This window comes from Pseudophryne corroboree, chromosome 4 (genome assembly GCF_028390025.1).
Source record: "Pseudophryne corroboree isolate aPseCor3 chromosome 4, aPseCor3.hap2, whole genome shotgun sequence".
NCBI classification, from domain to species: Eukaryota; Metazoa; Chordata; class Amphibia; order Anura; family Myobatrachidae; genus Pseudophryne; species Pseudophryne corroboree.
In genome coordinates this window covers 502,393,434-502,410,362 of record NC_086447.1, presented here as the reverse complement: position 1 = coordinate 502,410,362, position 16,929 = coordinate 502,393,434, and the positions used below count along the sequence as shown (strand labels likewise).

The 16,929-nt window shown below is 48.3% G+C and overlaps 1 protein-coding gene across 1 annotated transcript in view; it reads right to left on the bottom strand.

Annotated features, from left to right (window-relative positions):
* Nucleotides 1–10,727, bottom strand: part of NT5DC1 (5'-nucleotidase domain containing 1) — a 702,933-nt gene extending 692,206 nt beyond the window's left edge. The window contains exon 1 of the mRNA XM_063917166.1: nt 10,417–10,727. Within this exon, the coding sequence (XP_063773236.1) occupies nt 10,417–10,509 (93 nt within the window). The 5' untranslated portion in view covers nt 10,510–10,727. The remainder of the gene's footprint in view (nt 1–10,416) is intronic.
* Between the last annotated feature and the right edge of the window lie 6,202 nt (nt 10,728–16,929).

Genomic DNA, 16,929 nt, shown 5'->3' with positions numbered 1-16,929 from the left:
ACGCGCCTGATCCACGGAGAGTTGTCTGAATCCCATCCAGCCGAGTAGAGAGATCCTGGAGACAGCGGATGATGTGGCCCTGTGCAGCCTCCTGATGTTCTAGTCGGGCTGCCAGTTCTTGCATCGGCCTGGCCGCTTGATCCTGGTCTCCGGCTGGATTCATTAGGTCAGTGCTTACTGTCACAACTGAGGGCCTGAGCTGACGGGAGGCAGCCTCAGTTGTAGGGGCTGAGATGTACCGGAACCTGGGAGGTTGTATCAGACCCCTGGACATGTAAGTAACATGAATAATAACTGCCCGAAGGCGTGACCACGACAACTTGGATAAAAGTCAATGATGTTTATTATGACAACTCCGCAACACAGCAGCAGTAAAAGAAAACGTAAAAGTCAGCAAAGAATAAATACAGTTCCTGGGTACTACAGGATGGCAGGAGCCACAGGGCACTGGTAGTGTGAGATAGTTCTTATGATCTTCTAGATGGAAAGTCCTTACCAGGCCCGACTGTAGCAATGGAGATAACCCAGGATTGTGCCAGCTGGTGTTCCAGGAAAAGCTGGGTTGCTGAAGATAAAACAGCTGCTGTGGATACTGGCTGGAACCAGACTGTTGTTAGCACGGAGTGGATACTGGCTGGAACCAGTTAAATAATAAATGAACTTGGGAGCGATGAAATATGAACTGAAATGTAGAACTTGAGAGCGGAGAAATAATAATACCGGTGGAGAGTGGTAAAGTGTAGAAAGGACACCGGCCCTTTAAGGGAAGCTGTACTCTGCTGGAAGCTGAGCTGGAAGCAGGTAATGTTGTAGCTGGAAACAGACGAATCCACAATGGATTGGAGAGTCAGGCTACACCGCAGGTGGAATGCTGGTGCGGGTCTCTATGGTGGAAGTCTTGAGACAGGAGCTGGAACCTGGAAGACAATCACAGGAGGGAGACAAACAGGAACTAGGTTTGACAACCAAAGCACTGACGCCTTCCTTGCTCAGGCACAGTGTATTTATACCTGCAGCAAGGAAGGGATTGGCTAGGCAATTATGCAGATTATCAATACTGAGAACAGATTGGTGGAAATGATCAGCTGACAGAATCCAAGATGGCTGCGCCCATGCAGACACTTGGAGGGAAGTTTGGTTTGTAATCCATGTGGTAATGAAAACAGTAATGGCGGCGCCGGCCACCGGAGACAGGAGGCGCCAGGCTGACAGATGCACATCCAACCACGCGGACACAGCGGAGGCCGCGGCTGACGTAATCGCCACTCAGACACTCTGCATGCAGAAGTTCAGGGACGGCGGCGGAGGCCGCGGGAGACGCCATGCCAGGTGTAATATGGCGTTTACTGTGACAGCGTCCCAGAGTGACAGGAGAGGATACAGGAATGTACACATCAGGATAACAGATGGGATCCGGTCCTGGAGCGCTGAGCCAGCCTTAGGAGGCATCTGATGGGTAAGAAATGGCGTCCAGATACCCGGATCGTGACAGGGGTTCAATGACTTTAGGTTTAAAATAGGTCTTACCGAACCGTCCGGTTTCGGTACCACAAACAGGTTTGAATAATAACCTTTGTGTTGTAGGTGAGAAGGAACTGGAACAATTACTTTTGACCTTAGCAATTTTTGAATGGCTTCCTGTAGGATAGCACTTTCTATCAGCGAAGCTGGCAAGCCCGACTTGAAGAATATTTGAGTGGGAGTTCTTGAAACTCCAGTCTGTACCCCTGGGTAACAATATCCTGTACCCAGGGATCCAGGCATGAGGACGCCCAGACATGACTGAAATTTCTTAGTCTTGCTTCCCGCCGGTGACCCGCTTACCGGGGCACCGGCGTCATACTCACCACTCCATTTTCTGGCTCTGTTAGGGGGTGGCGGCAGTGCTGCGGGAGTGAGCGGTCACCTCAGGGGCTTGCGATCATCACCCTCAGGAGCTCAGTATCCTGTCAGCGGAGATAGGGGCCATTAACCTCAAGGGTTGGATCCTACTTCCCCCCTAAGTCCCACGAAGCAGGGAGGCTGTTGCCAGAAGTCTCCCTGTACCTAACTCTTTAAAAAACAATAAAACTAAAAGAACTCCTAAGAGCTCCCCTAGCTGTGACCGGCTCCACGGGGCACATTTTCTAAACGGAGTCTGGTGGGGGGGCATAGAGGGAGGAGCCAGCCCACACTATTAAACTCTTAAAAGTTCCCAAGGGACCCATCTATACCCCATGGTAATAATGTGGACCCCAGCACCCTCTAGGACGTAAGAGAAATATATATATATCCAGGGCCGGACTGGCCATCTGGCACTTCTGGCAAATGCCAGAAGGGCCGATGGCCACGTGGGCCGGTCCAGCTGACCCCCTCTTGTGTCACTGAGACACGCTGCCGCTCAGTCCGGCGGCAGCGTGTCTCAGCTGTCAGGAGCTCAGTGCGCGCCAGCGCGGCTATGTCTGGCGGCGTGTAGCGGACTTCAAACCAGCCGCCGGTTCGTGAGCCAATCAGAGCTCGCGGACCGGCAGCCAATCAGGAGCCGCCGCTGCCTGTCCACGAGCTCTGATTGGCTCATGAACCGGCGGCTGGTTTGAAGTCCGCTACACGCCGCCAGACATAGCCGCGCTGGCGCGCTCTGAGCTCCTGACACCTAACATCACAGCCGGAGGAGCAGCAGCGGTAAGCAGCTGCAGTACTGCTGTGGGGGCAATTGGCTGGCACTGTGGGGGCATTTGTATACCTGGCACTGTGGGGGCAATTGGCTGGCACTGTGGGGGCAATTGTTTACCTGGCACTGTGGGGGCATTTGTATACCTGGCACTGTGGGGGCATTTGTATACCTGTCAGGTATACAATTGCCCCCACAGTGCTAGATCCACAATTGCCCCCACTGTGGGGGCAATTGTGGATCTGGCACTGTGGGGGCATTTGTGGATCTGGCACTGTGGGGGCATTTGAGGATCTGGCACTATGGGGGCATTTGTATACATGGCACTGTGGGGCATTTGTGGATCTGGCACTGTGAGGGCATTTGTGGATCTGGCACTATGGGGGCATTTGTATACCTGGCACTGTGGGGCATTTGTGGATCTGGCACTGTGGGGGCATTTGTGGATCTGGCACTGTGGGGGCATTTATATACCTGGCACTGTGGGGCATTTGTGGATCTGGCACTGTGGGGGCAATTGTGGATCTGGCACTGCACTATTGGAGGCATATGTCTGTGTATCACTTCCCATTTTAATTGGCCACACCCGCACACAGTACCTCTATGGGACACTCTCTGTCTGATTGGTCGCCGATTAGCCCCGCCAGGAGTGCACACAGACGCTCTCATTCTAGTGAATGGGGCGCGTGCGTGTCCACGCCCCTTTTCTGGAGCGCGCACGCTTAGTTACAGCCTTTATTTTTCCATACCCCCACTTTAACATTTCCACTTCAACCAATGGTTGTGTGTATTTTAATACAGAATGATATACACTTGTATGTTGTTATAATATTAATTATATTTGTAAGAGCATAGACTAAGAAGTAGGAGGAGTCGGGAATAGTAAGGGGAGGAGTCAGATGCTGACACCGAGGTGGGCCTGTGTGCTTCAAAAATGCCAGGGCCTATTTTTGATCCCAGTCCGGCCCTGTAGATATCATACCTCCCAACATGACCCTCTCCAGGAGGGACAGAATGCTCTGCTCTTGGACTTCCCTCTTAATGTATGATTGCCAGCACCTGTGTTAAACAGGTTAATGAATAAGAAAGGTGTTTCAGCACAGGTGATGGCAATCATACATTAAGAGGGAAGTCCAGGAGCAACTCATGTTGGGAGGTATGATAGATATATATATATATATATATATATATATATATACATATATATATATATATATATATATATATATATAAAAGAAATGGGTGGATAGGGGTATCAGCGACAAGTGCAGCTAAAAACAGTGGGCCTGTACTGACCACCCACTGTTTTCAAGTTAAGTTTGAATTCCTATCCTTTTATACCTTTCGTATAGTCCTTTATATGGAAAAAAAAAATTCTTGCATTTTAAACCCTTTTTTTGAAACTGTTTTTACTCTCGTACATATTAAAACTTATTTTTATAATTTTATAACATCTTTTGGCTTTTAATTTTAAAGCATATTAAACCACTGTTTTTAGCCGCACTTGTCGCCGGTACCCCTATCCCCCCATTTCTTATACATTTTAACAATACTATACCAGTGTTGTATTTTTAGGGTTTGGCTGACACCATTTGATAAGGATACGTGGGCTTTTAGTTTTTTATCGAAATTCTATTTTTCGTTTACATAGTCTTACTGAGATTTTCACCTCACAAGTGGCACTGTACTATCTGTTTGCATATATATATATATATATATATACAGTGGTCGAAGTGGGGCGGTATACAGCGGTATGGTATACCGCCACTTCTTCCACTGACCCGGAAATGAGCCCAGAAAGTGCAGCAGGAGGCGAGGGAAGTGGCATCCTGCTGCACATGGTGCTCCCCGTCCCTGCGCGGCGGCTGGCGGCTATGTAGAGCGCTGTATTAGCTCACAGCCGCTCACCGCTGCCAGCCGCTCCCGCTCACCAGCCGCCCGCTGCTCCCGCTCACCAGCCGCCCGCCGCTCCCGCTCACCAGCCGCCGCCGTCCCCGCTCACCAGCCGCCCAGCGCCAGCTCACTGCTGCCAGCAACAAATAAGGTAATGTTCCATTGCTGTCACCTCTCTCCCTGCTGTCCCTGTCGTCACTCTCCCTGTCGTCACCCTCCCTGTCGTCACTCTCCCTGTCGTCACTCTCCGTCATCACTCTCTCTCCCCCTGTCTCTCTATCTGTCGTCACTGTCTCTCTCTGTCGTCACTGTCTCTCTCTCCCTGTCGTCACTCTCACTGTCGTCACTCTCTCACTGTCGTCACTCTCTCTCCCCCTCTCTCCCTGTCGTCACTCTCTCCCTGTTGTCACTCTCTCTCCCTGTCGTCACTATCATCACTCTCCCTGTCGTCACTGTCGTCACTCTCACTGTCGTCACTCTCACTGTCGTCACTCTCCCAGTCGTCACTCTCTCTCTCCCTGTCGTCACTCTCTCTCCCCCTGCCTCTCTCCCTGTCGTCACTGTCTCTCTCTGTCGTCACTGTCTCTCCCTGTCGTCACTCTCCCTGTCGTCACTTTCCCTGTCGTCACACTCTCCCTGTCGTCACTCTATCTCCCCCTGTCTCTCTCTGTCGTCACTGTCTCTCCCTGTCGTCACTCTCCCTGTCGTCACTCTCGTCACTCTCCCTGTCGTCGCTCTCCCTGTCGTCACTCTCCCTGTAGTCACTGTCGTCACGCTCTCCCTGTCGTCACTCTCTCCCTGTCGTCACTCTCTCTCCCCCTGTCTCTCCCCCTGTCGTCACTGTCTCTCCGTCGTCACTCTCCCTGTCGTCACTGTCTCTCTCTCCCTGTTGTCACTGTCTCTCTCTCCCTGTCGTCAATCTGGCTGTCCCTGCTGTCACAATTTCAGCTCATTCAGTGTGCTACAAGGTGAATTTCGGCTCATTCAATGTGTTACAATGTGAGTTTCGGCTCATTCAGTGTGCTACAAGGTGAATTTCGGCTCATTCAGTGTGTTACAATGTGAATTTCGGCTCATTCAGTGTGCTACAGGGTGAATTTCGGCTCATTCAGTGTGCTACAAGGTGAATTTCGGCTCATTCAGTGTGTTACAATGTGAATTTCGGCTCATTCAGTGTGCTACAAGGTGAATTTCGGCTCATTCAGTGTACTACAAGGTGAATTTCGGCTCATTCAGTGTGCTACAATGTGAATTTCGGCTCATTCAGTGTGCTACAAGGTGAATTTCGGCTCATTCAGTGTGCTATAATGTGAATTCCGGCTCATTCAGTGTGCTACAATGTGAATTTTGGCTCATTCAGTGTGCTACAATGTTAATTTCGGCTCATACCGTGTGCTACAAGGTGAATGTCGGCTCATACCGTGTGCTACAAGGTGAATTTGGGCTCATTCAGTGTGCTATAATGTGAATTTGGGCTCATTCAGTGTGCTATAATGTGAATTTGGGCTCATTCAGTGTGCTACAATGTGAATTTGGGCTCATTCAGTGTGCTATAATGTGAATTTGGGCTCATTCAGTGTGCTACAATGTGAATTTCAGCTCATTCAGTGTGCTATAATGTGAAAGGGGCACCAGTACTAGATAGTATAAGGCAGAGGTTCTCAAACTCGGTCCTCGGGGGCACACACAGTGCATGTTTTGCAGGTAACCCAGCAGGTGCACAGGTGTATTAATTACTCACTGACACATTTTAAAAGGTCCACAGGTGGAGCTAATTATTTCACTTGCGATTCTGTGAGGAGACCTGCAAAACATGCACTGTGTGTGCCCCCGAGGACCGAGTTTGAGAACCTCTGGTATAAGGGGTGTTACTACACGGGACACGCCCCCTTTTGGGTGACCGCATAATTGCATCCCCCCACTTCAAAATTTCCACTTCGACCACTGTGTGTGTGTGTGTGTGTGTGTGTGTGTGTGTGTGTGTGTATGTATGTATGTGTATATATATATATATATATATATATATATATATACCAGGTATAAGAGACCAAAAAGATCTCAAAAGAGGGCACTCACCAGTCCAATTGACTAAAAGGCTTTTATTATTTCATCACAGTCATCAGTAAGGAGTCGACGTTTCGACCTATAAGGTCTTTCTCAAGACAGTCACCAAAGACATCCAGTCAGCATGCCAGCTAACAGCATACTGACTATGCCTGCCGGGTCCCATTATATAGCAACACAACCAAATTTAATTAAACAACCATCATCAATCATTAGAATCACATTGCAGCGCTGACGCCCCAACAATGTATATAGCATATCACAAGATAGAGCTAGCCAAGTTATTTATACCTAATACATACCGGCAGGTTAAATTACATACACCTGCTCATGATCAGCATCAGCCGGGGACGCATAGTGCACACCCGGAAATACCAGATTAACGGTACTGCTATGGGTTCCAACCTGGCACCGGCATATGCCAATTTGTACATGGCCATCTATGAACGTAATTTCATCTATCAACGATTTGGGCACAAATGTTTATTGTATGTTAGATTCATTGACGATATTTTTCTGTTATGGTCTGGCACTAGGGACGAAGTGACTAGTATGATAGATTCCCTTAATGCATTGGATGAACCTATTAGATTTACGTGTAATGTGGATTTACAGACGGTCAACTTCCTCGATGTAACTGTTTGGAGGGATGGTTTTCGATTAAGTACTACACTGTTTCGTAAACAGATTGATCGGAATACTTTACTACAGGCTACCAGCCAACACCCCCCTACATTGAAAGAAAGTCTTCTGATCACTCAATTTTTGAGAGTACTTAGGATAAATTCCTCGAGTGAACTTGCCCGTGATCAAATTAATGAAATGAAAACCAGGTTTTTACAAAGAGGGTACTCACCTGATACACTTGATAGGTGCATCAATAAAGCATATCATCGACATAAGTATCCAAGACATACAATGCCTAATAAGGCTTCTGAGAATAGAATGATACATGTGAGCACCTACGATCACACCTCCCAGACTACGAAGAGGATTCAGGAACAACATTGGCCACTATTAGCCACAGATCCCGGCTTGAAATTACGTGGAATTAAACCTCTGATGTGTGCATATAGGAGGGGCCCCAATCTGCACCAGCTACTGATGCGTCCCACTATGCAACCTATTGTAGGGTCTTCATGCTGGTTACGCTCAGGAAGGACTGGTTGTTTTAAATGCAAGGGGTGTACCACCTGTAATTCGATGCTCAGTGGCAAAGACTTTCGCCATCCACACAATGGCACAAGAATACCCATTAAGCACAATTTGACATGTACTAGTGCTTTTGTGGTGTATATAATCATTTGTCATTGTGGTCTCTATTATACGGGGATGACCAAGAGATCATTCAGGGATAGGATGGCCAATCACAGATATTCTATTCGACAAGCCATAGAAGTTGGTTATTCTGATAAACCTGTGGCCACACACTTTTTACATGCTAATCACCAAGTGGCCTCACTACGTTGTATGGTGATTGATCATATTCCTGAACCCCTGAGGGGTGGTGATAGAGTACTTACCCTGAAGAAATGTGAAGCTCGTTGGATCCACAGGCTTGATACTATTGCCTCACGTGGTCTTAATGAACATAATCCATTAAATATTTTCATTCATTAGCAGGTGAGTGGGAATCATGTTTTAATTCTCCTTCTATGAGAGGCACAGCGATTGTTAGTTGTTATGTATATATATATTTTATATGTTTAGTGTTAAGTGATGGCAGTGATTGCCATTAATATATTGTTTAAGATTCTTTCACTGGGTGGTCTGGTCTCTGCCGGGTCCTCTTCTATAGCATTTTAATATATGTTTATGTAATATGTGTTGAGATTAACCTGCCCTAGATACATTTGTATGGTACCATCTGTGCATAGAGCTATATACAGTGACTTTAGAGTGTCTAGCGGAGTGTCTACTTTAAACTACCCTATTGTGACCACTTGCTTGTATGGTCAATAGTGATTTTTGAGCAGATCCTCATCATTGATATTCGTTGAAATAATCGTATGGTTACTATATACATGTGTTTTAGTGAGTTATAGCACTGATTATGCGCAGTAGGACATTTTTTATGCTGATATCAATTGATTCCATGTTTTACAATAATAATAATAGTGGTATGTACACTGTGGAGCGCACCCCGTGGTGCTGCTGGAGCGCATTTGATGCGCTTCCGGCACTTCCGGGTTTGCGTTCCACGGCGATGCTATGGTGGGTCTCAACAGCCGGTGGAACGCAAATGATGCACTTCCGGGTACTTCCGGGTGTGCGCAATGCGACCTCGGTTCTTTGATATTAAGTGACTCTATGCCTTATAATTACAAGAATGTGGTATGTGTACTGTGGAGCGCGTCCGGTGGTGTTGCGGGTGCGCATTTGATGCGCTTCCAGGACGTCCGGGTTTTGCGTTCCACGGCGATGTTGTTATGGGTGTATATAGCCGGTGGAACGCATATAACGCACTTCCGGTATTTCCGGGTGTGCACTATGCGTCCCCGGCTGATGCTGATCATGAGCAGGTGTATGTAATTTAACCTGCCGGTATGTATTAGGTATAAGTAACTTGGCTAGCTCTATCTTGTGATATGCTATATACATTGTTGGGGCGTCAGCGCTGCAATGTGATTCTAATGATTGATGATGGTTGTTTAATTAAATTTGGTTGTGTTGCTATATAAGGGGAACCGGCAGGCATAGTCAGTATGCTGTTAGCTGGCATGCTGACTGGATGTCTTTGGTGACTGTCTTGAGAAAGACCTTATAGGTCGAAACGTCGACTCCTTACTGATGACTGTGATGAAATAATAAAAGCCTTTTAGTCAATTGGACTGGTGAGTGCCCTCTTTTGAGATCTTTTTGGTCTCTTATACCTGGTATATGTGAAACCTTTTGGGGTTTTTTGAGGAGCACCCCTAATACATGGACTCTTTTGATGTGAGTGCGGACTTTTACAGAAACTATATATATATATATATATATATATATATATATATATATATATAAAAATATATACATATATACATACATACACATATATATACACACACACACACACACACACACACACACACAAACATACATCTATGTACATAATATACTGTATATCTAAATATATCCTATTTCATGTGGTTACCAGTAAAAAGTGTGCTACAAAATAACTAAACAGCATTTCCAGTGTGTACTTTCATGTAGCAGAGCATAAACATTTAATTTTTTGCTTCCTTCTATACGTTAGAGTATTTACTATTATCAGAGCATCCTGAGACTTTTACGTTTCAAGAGGTTGCTACGTACATAAACATAACGAATGAGCCATTACAGCGTGTAAGAAGAACCACGGTGACTATTGAATCTTGGTAAAATATTACACACCAGAGTATTATTATTATTATTATTATTATTTATTTATTTATTAAAGCTCCACGTGATACACGACTAGTGCGCATGATGAGCATGGCCCGAGCTGCTGCTGCCTGCATATACTGTATATATCATCTTATGCACACCGGGCACACACAGACGCTCCCATGCACGGTCACCGCGCCACGAATGCGCATGTCACACGGGCCCTGGTGAGGGGCCTCATGGCTATCTAGGCCTATCTGTGCGAAACCGTCGGGTAACCCCTTCGTCTTCGGGTGAGCGGCAGCCGGGTGAGGAGCTGCTACTGTCTCGCACTAGAAGCCTGTGAGGGCCAGTGACGTTGCGGCCTCGTCATGTGCAGCTGTGCCTGGAGGGTAATGGCAGCCTCTCCGGGCGCGCTCTTAAGCCCCGAGCCAGCCGCCTCCCACCTGCAGCACACTCACCTTGCTGGATTCCTGTAGCCGGTACCTGCAGAGAGTGTGGTCCAGGTCGAAGCCGATGGCATCACAGTCGGACAGGGAGAAGCGGTCGGACATAGCTGGATGGGAGCGGGGAGCGGGGAGCCGTGCAGTGTGTAGCGCCCTAACCCGGTGATGAACTGCTCGCAATAGATTCCGCCGCCCTCACTGCTTGCCGCTACTTCTTACAGCAGCTGTCAGTGTGCTCAGTACCGGCTGCCGGCCGGCCTGCTCAGGCTGAACAGCGCTTTATTAATTCTTTGTAATGGCAGCACACACCACTGGGAAAGAGATTGGGGAGGCGACGGTGTACTGTACACCATGGTACGCCCGTCACTGGCAGTTCACGTCTGTGTATTGCTAGAACTTTGCTTCTTCTACAGCACCTTTGTGAGGAAAGTACAGCAGTCGCTGTCACTGTGTGACACAAGTGAACTGCCAGTATTAGATGGTCACACTACAGTAGCCACGGAACACTTTGTATTGTTTGGGAATAACACGCCATGTGCATAAGATCTGGCCAAAAAAAGTTTGTTTTATTTAGCAATTTTGCATTTCCGTTAAGTGATTATTTTGACATAGCAGAAAAACCAGACGGGGTATTTAGAAAAGCATAGAGGGCGGGATGACCTACTGTAAGAGGGGTTGGGTACGGGATCCCAGCGGTCAAAATCCCGACTCCGGAATCCCGGCCGTCGGAATGCCATCAGTGGGGCGAGTGGAACGAAGCCCCTTGCAGATTCGCTATGCTCGCCACGCTGCGGCCTCAGGTTCTATTCCCACTCCATGGGTGTCGTGGACACCCAGTGGTTATAGCTGTGGCGGTACTGCCGGTCGGGATTCCAGTGTTGGTATTTTGACTGTAGGGATTCCAACTACATCCTTACTATGGGGTATATTCATGAAGCAGTGAAAAGTGTGGAGAAGTGAGCCAGTGGAGAAGTTGCCCATGGCAACCAATCGGCTGCTCCGTACAATTGTATAGAAGGCATTTTTTAAATGTTACCTCAACGCTGATTGCAGGGCTGTTTCTAGCCAATTTGGCTCCAGGTGCGAGATTTAAAAATGCGCCCCCCCCCATGAAATAAAAAAAAATGTGCCCCACACACACACACACACCTAGATAAAAAAAAAAACGTGCACGCGCACCCGACTAGGGGGCGTGGCCTCATCTAAATGGGTGTGGCCTCGCCTGAAAAGACTACCTCACAATCCAGTTTTTGACCCTGCTCCAACAGATCACGACCACCACAGGAAAAAAAAATTCTACCATATTAAGCCCCACACAGTATGGTGCAGGGGGCACCATATTATGCCACACACCGCAATGCCCTTGATACATTAAATCCCCACACTACGGCAGGCAAGAGTCCCCATTTCACACATTACGGCAGGTGTCCCCATTTTACACATTGAGAGAGAGAATACTTACAGAGGCGATTACCGCTCTTCGGCCCGCCTCACCAGTCGCTCCTCGCGCCGGCCTTTCCCTCTTCCTAACTTGGATCCCCCTCTTTACTCCGCTCAGGGGGGGGGGGGGAGTTTCGCGGACTGATGGGGTTGCGTCGCGACGTAACGACTCAACCGCCTCATTCCGTGAAACTCTGTCCCCCGAGCGGGGTACTCGGGGAGAAATAGGAGGGGGAAGCAGGGAGCCACAGTTAGTGCCGCGGCGGGCGCCCAGTGCGGTTGCACTGCTCGCCTGCCCCAAGAAACGGCCCTGACTGATTGGTTGCCATAGGCAACTTCTCCACTGGATCACTTCTCCACACTTTTCACTGTTTCATGAATAGACCCCTAAGAGACATTGCCACCCATCGCCACGATGCTTATTGCATATACAATAACTGTTTACTAAGCCTGCCACTGGATTCCAGTCTAGACACTGAATACAGGAGTCTGTGTGGTGATCTCATTATTGATTGCTGCAGCAGTGTCTAGAAACACCTATTACAGATGATTTAAATGAAACAAAGTAACTTCTGATGTTTTATAGCTTTGCAGCACTGAAAAATCAGCCATAAACTATTGGGCTACAAAGAAGAAAACGTTTTGCTATACTTATTGTGAAACTGATATTGTTTTCTCTAACGTCCTAAGTGGATGCTGGGGACTCCGTCAGGACCATGGGGTTTAGCGGCTCCGCAGGAGACAGGGCACAATAATAAAAGCTTTAGGATCAGGTGGTGTGCACTGGCTCCTCCCCCTATGACCCTCCTCCAAGCCTCAGTTAGATTTTTGTGCCCGGCCGAGAAGGGTGCAATCTAGGTGGCTCTCCTGAGCTGCTTAGAATAAAAGTTTAAGTTAGGTTTTTTATTTTCAGTGAGTCCTGCTGGCAACAGGCTCACTGCTACGAGGGACTTAGGGGAGAGAAGTAAACTCACCTGCGTGCAGGATGGATTTGCTTCTTAGGCTACTGGACACCATTAGCTCCAGAGGGAGTCGGAACACAGGTCTCACCCTGGGGTTCGTCCCGGAGCCGTGTCGCCGACCCCCCTTGCAGATGCCGAAGTTGAAGAGGTCCAGAGGTCCAGAAACAGGCGGCAGAAGACTTTCAGTCTTCATAAGGTAGCGCACAGCACTGCAGCTGTGCGCCATTGTTGTCAGCACACTTCATACCAGCGGTCACTGAGGGTGCAGGGCGCTGGGGGGGGCGCCCTGGGCAGCAATGTATTATACCTTTTCTCTAACGTCCTAAGTGGATGCTGGGGACTCCGTCAGGACCATGGGGTTTAGCGGCTCCGCAGGAGACAGGGCACAATAATAAAAGCTTTAGGATCAGGTGGTGTGCACTGGCTCCTCCCCCTATGACCCTCCTCCAAGCCTCAGTTAGATTTTTGTGCCCGGCCGAGAAGGGTGCAATCTAGGTGGCTCTCCTGAGCTGCTTAGAATAAAAGTTTAAGTTAGGTTTTTTATTTTCAGTGAGTCCTGCTGGCAACAGGCTCACTGCTACGAGGGACTTAGGGGAGAGAAGTAAACTCACCTGCGTGCAGGATGGATTTGCTTCTTAGGCTACTGGACACCATTAGCTCCAGAGGGAGTCGGAACACAGGTCTCACCCTGGGGTTCGTCCCGGAGCCGTGTCGCCGACCCCCCTTGCAGATGCCGAAGTTGAAGAGGTCCAGAGGTCCAGAAACAGGCGGCAGAAGACTTTTAGTCTTCATAAGGTAGCGCACAGCACTGCAGCTGTGCGCCATTGTTGTCAGCACATTTCATACCAGCGGTCACTGAGGGTGCAGGGCGCTGGGGGGGGCGCCCTGGGCAGCAATGTATTATACCTTTTTTATGGCTAAAATACATCACATATAGCCCTTGAGGCTATATGGATGTATTTAACCCCTGCCAGATCTCACAAACTCCGGGAGAAGAGCCCGCCGTTTTAGGGGGCGGGGCCTATTCTCCTCAGCACACAGCGCCATTTTCCTGCTCAGCTCTGCTGTGAGGAAGGCTCCCAGGCTCTCCCCTGCACTGCACTACAGAAACAGGGTTAAAACAGAGAGGGGGGGCACTTATTTGGCGATATGATTACATATGTGAAAATGCTATAAGGGAAAACACTTGTATAAGGGGTTGTCCCTGTATAATTATAGCGTTTTTGGTGTGTGCTGGCAAACTCTCCCTCTGTCTCCCCAAAGGGCTAGTGGGGTCCTGTCCTCTATCAGAGCATTCCCTGTGTGTGTGCTGTGTGTCGGTACGTGTGTGTCGACATGTAGGAGGACGATGTTGGTGAGGAGGCGGAGCAAATTGCCTGTATTGGTGATGTCACTCTCTAGGGAGTCGACACCGGAATGGATGGCTTATTTAGGAATTACGTGATAATGTCAACACGATGCAAGGTCGGTTGACGACATGAGACGGCCGGCAAACAAATTAGTACCTGTCCAGGCGTCTCAGACACCGTCAGGGGCTTGTAAAAACGCCCATTTACCTCAGTTGGTCGACACAGACACAGACACGGACACTGACTTCAGTGTCGACGGTGAAGAAACAAACGTATTTTCCTTTAGGGCCACACGTTACATGTTAAGGGCAATGAAGGAGGTGTTACATATTTCTGATACTACAAGTACCACAAATAAGGGTATTATGTAGGGTGGGAATAATCTACTTGTAGTTTTTCCTGAATCAGATAAATTAAAGTGTGTGATGATACGTGGGTTTCCTCCGATAGAAAATTATTGGAGGTATACCCTTTCCCGCCAGAAGTGAGGGCGAGTTGGGAAACACACCTTAGGGTGGATAAGGCGCTCACACGCTTATAAAAACAAGTGGCGTTACCGTCTCCAGATACGGCCGCCCTCAAAGAGCCAGCTGATAGGAAGCTGAAAAATATCCTAAAAAGTATATACACACATACTGGTGTTATACTACGACCAGCAATCACCTCAGCCTGGATGTGCAGCGCTGGGGGGGCTTGGTCGGATTTCCTGACTGAAAATATTGATACCCTTGACAGGAACAATATTTTATTGACTATAGAGCATTTTAAGGATGCATTTCTATATATGCGAGATGCGCAGAGGGATATTTGCATTCTGGCATCAAGAGTAGATGTGATGTCCATATCTGCCAGACGATGTTTATAGACACGACAGTGGTCAGGTGATGCAGATTCCAGACGGCACATGGAAGTATTGCCGTATAAAGGGGCGGTCCATCGGACCTGGTGGCCATGGCAACAGCTGGAAAATCCACTTTTGTTACCCCAAGTCACATCTCAGCAGAAAAGGACACAGTCTTTTCAGTCTCAGTCCTTTCGTACCCATAAAGGCAGGCGGGCAAAAGGCCAGTCATATCTGCCCAGGGTTAGAGGAAAGGGAAGAAGACTGCAGCAGGCAGCCCATTCCCAGGAACAGAAGTCCTCCACAGCTTCTGCCAAGTCCGCAGCATGACGCTGGGGCCATACAAGCGGACTCAGGTGCGGTGGGGGGTCATCTCAAGAGTTTCAGCACGCAGTGGGCTCACTCGCAAGTGGACTCCTGGATCCTACACGTAGTATCCCAGGTGTACATTGGAAATTCGAGACGTCTTCCCCTCACAAGTTCCTGAAGTCTGCTTTACCAACGTCTCCCTCCGACAGGGAGGCAGTATTGGAAAAAAATTCACAGGCTGTATTCCCAGCAGGTGATAATCAAAGTACCCCTCCTACAACAAGGGAAGGGGTATTATTCCACACTATATTGTGGTACTGAAGCCAAACGGCTCGGTGAGATCTAAAAGATTTGAACAATTACATACAAGGGTTCAAATCAAGATGGAGTCACTCAGAGCAGTGATAGCGAACCAGGACGATATGGTGTCACTGGATATCAGGGACGCTTACCTACATGTCCAAATTTTGCCCTTCTCACCAAGGGTATCTCAGGTTCGTGGTACAGAACTGTCACTATCAGTTCAGACGCTGCCGTTTGGATTGTCCACGGCACCCCGGGTCTTTACCATGGTAATGGCCGAAATGATGATTCTTCCTAAAAGAAATATGGACGCTTTCCTGATAAGGGCAAGGTCCAGAGAACAGTTGGCGGTCGGAGTAGCACTATCTCAAGTAGTTCTACGACAGCACGAGTGGATTCTAAATATTCCAAAATCGCAGCTTTTTCCGACGACACGTCTAATGTTCCTAGGAATGATTCTGGACACAGTCCAGAAAAGGATGTTTTCTCCCGGAGAAGAAGACCAGGGAGTTATCCGAGCTAGTCAGGAACCTCCTAAAACCAGGAAAAGTATCAGTGCATCATTGCACAAGGGTCCTGTGAAAAATGGTGGTTTCTTACAAAGCGATCCCATTCGGTAGATTTCACGCAAGAACCTTTCAGTGGAATCTGCTGGGAAAATGGTCCGGATCGCATCTTCAGATGCATCAGCGGATAACCCTGTCTCCAAGGACAAGGGTGTTTTCTTCTGCGGTGGCTGCAGAGTGCTCATCTATGAAAGGGCCGCAGATTCGACATTCAGGACTGGGTCCTGGTGACCACGGATGCCAGCCTGAGTGGCTGGGGAGCAGTCACACAAGGAAAAAATTTCCAGGGAGTGTGATCAAGTCTGGAGACTTCTCTCCACATAAATATACTGGAGCTAAGGGCAATTTACAAGGCTCTAAGCTTAGCAAGACCTCTGCTTCAAGGTCAGCCGGTATTGATCCAGTGGGACAACATCACGGCAGTCGCCCACGTAAACAGACAGGGCGGCACATGAAGCAGGAGGGAAATGGCAGAAACTGCAAGGATTCTTCGCTGGGCGAAAAATCATGTGATAACACTCTCAGCAGTGTTAATTCCGGGAGTGGAAAACTGGGAAGCAAACTTCCTCAGCAGGCATAACCTCCACCCGGGAGAGTGGGGACTTCAGCGGGAAGTCTTCCACATGATTGTAAACCGTTGGGAAAAACCAAAGGTGGACATGATGGCGTCCCGCCTGAACAAAAAACTAGACAAATATTGCGCCAGGTCAAGGGACCCTCAGGCAATAGCGGTGGACGCTCTGGTAACACTGTGGGTG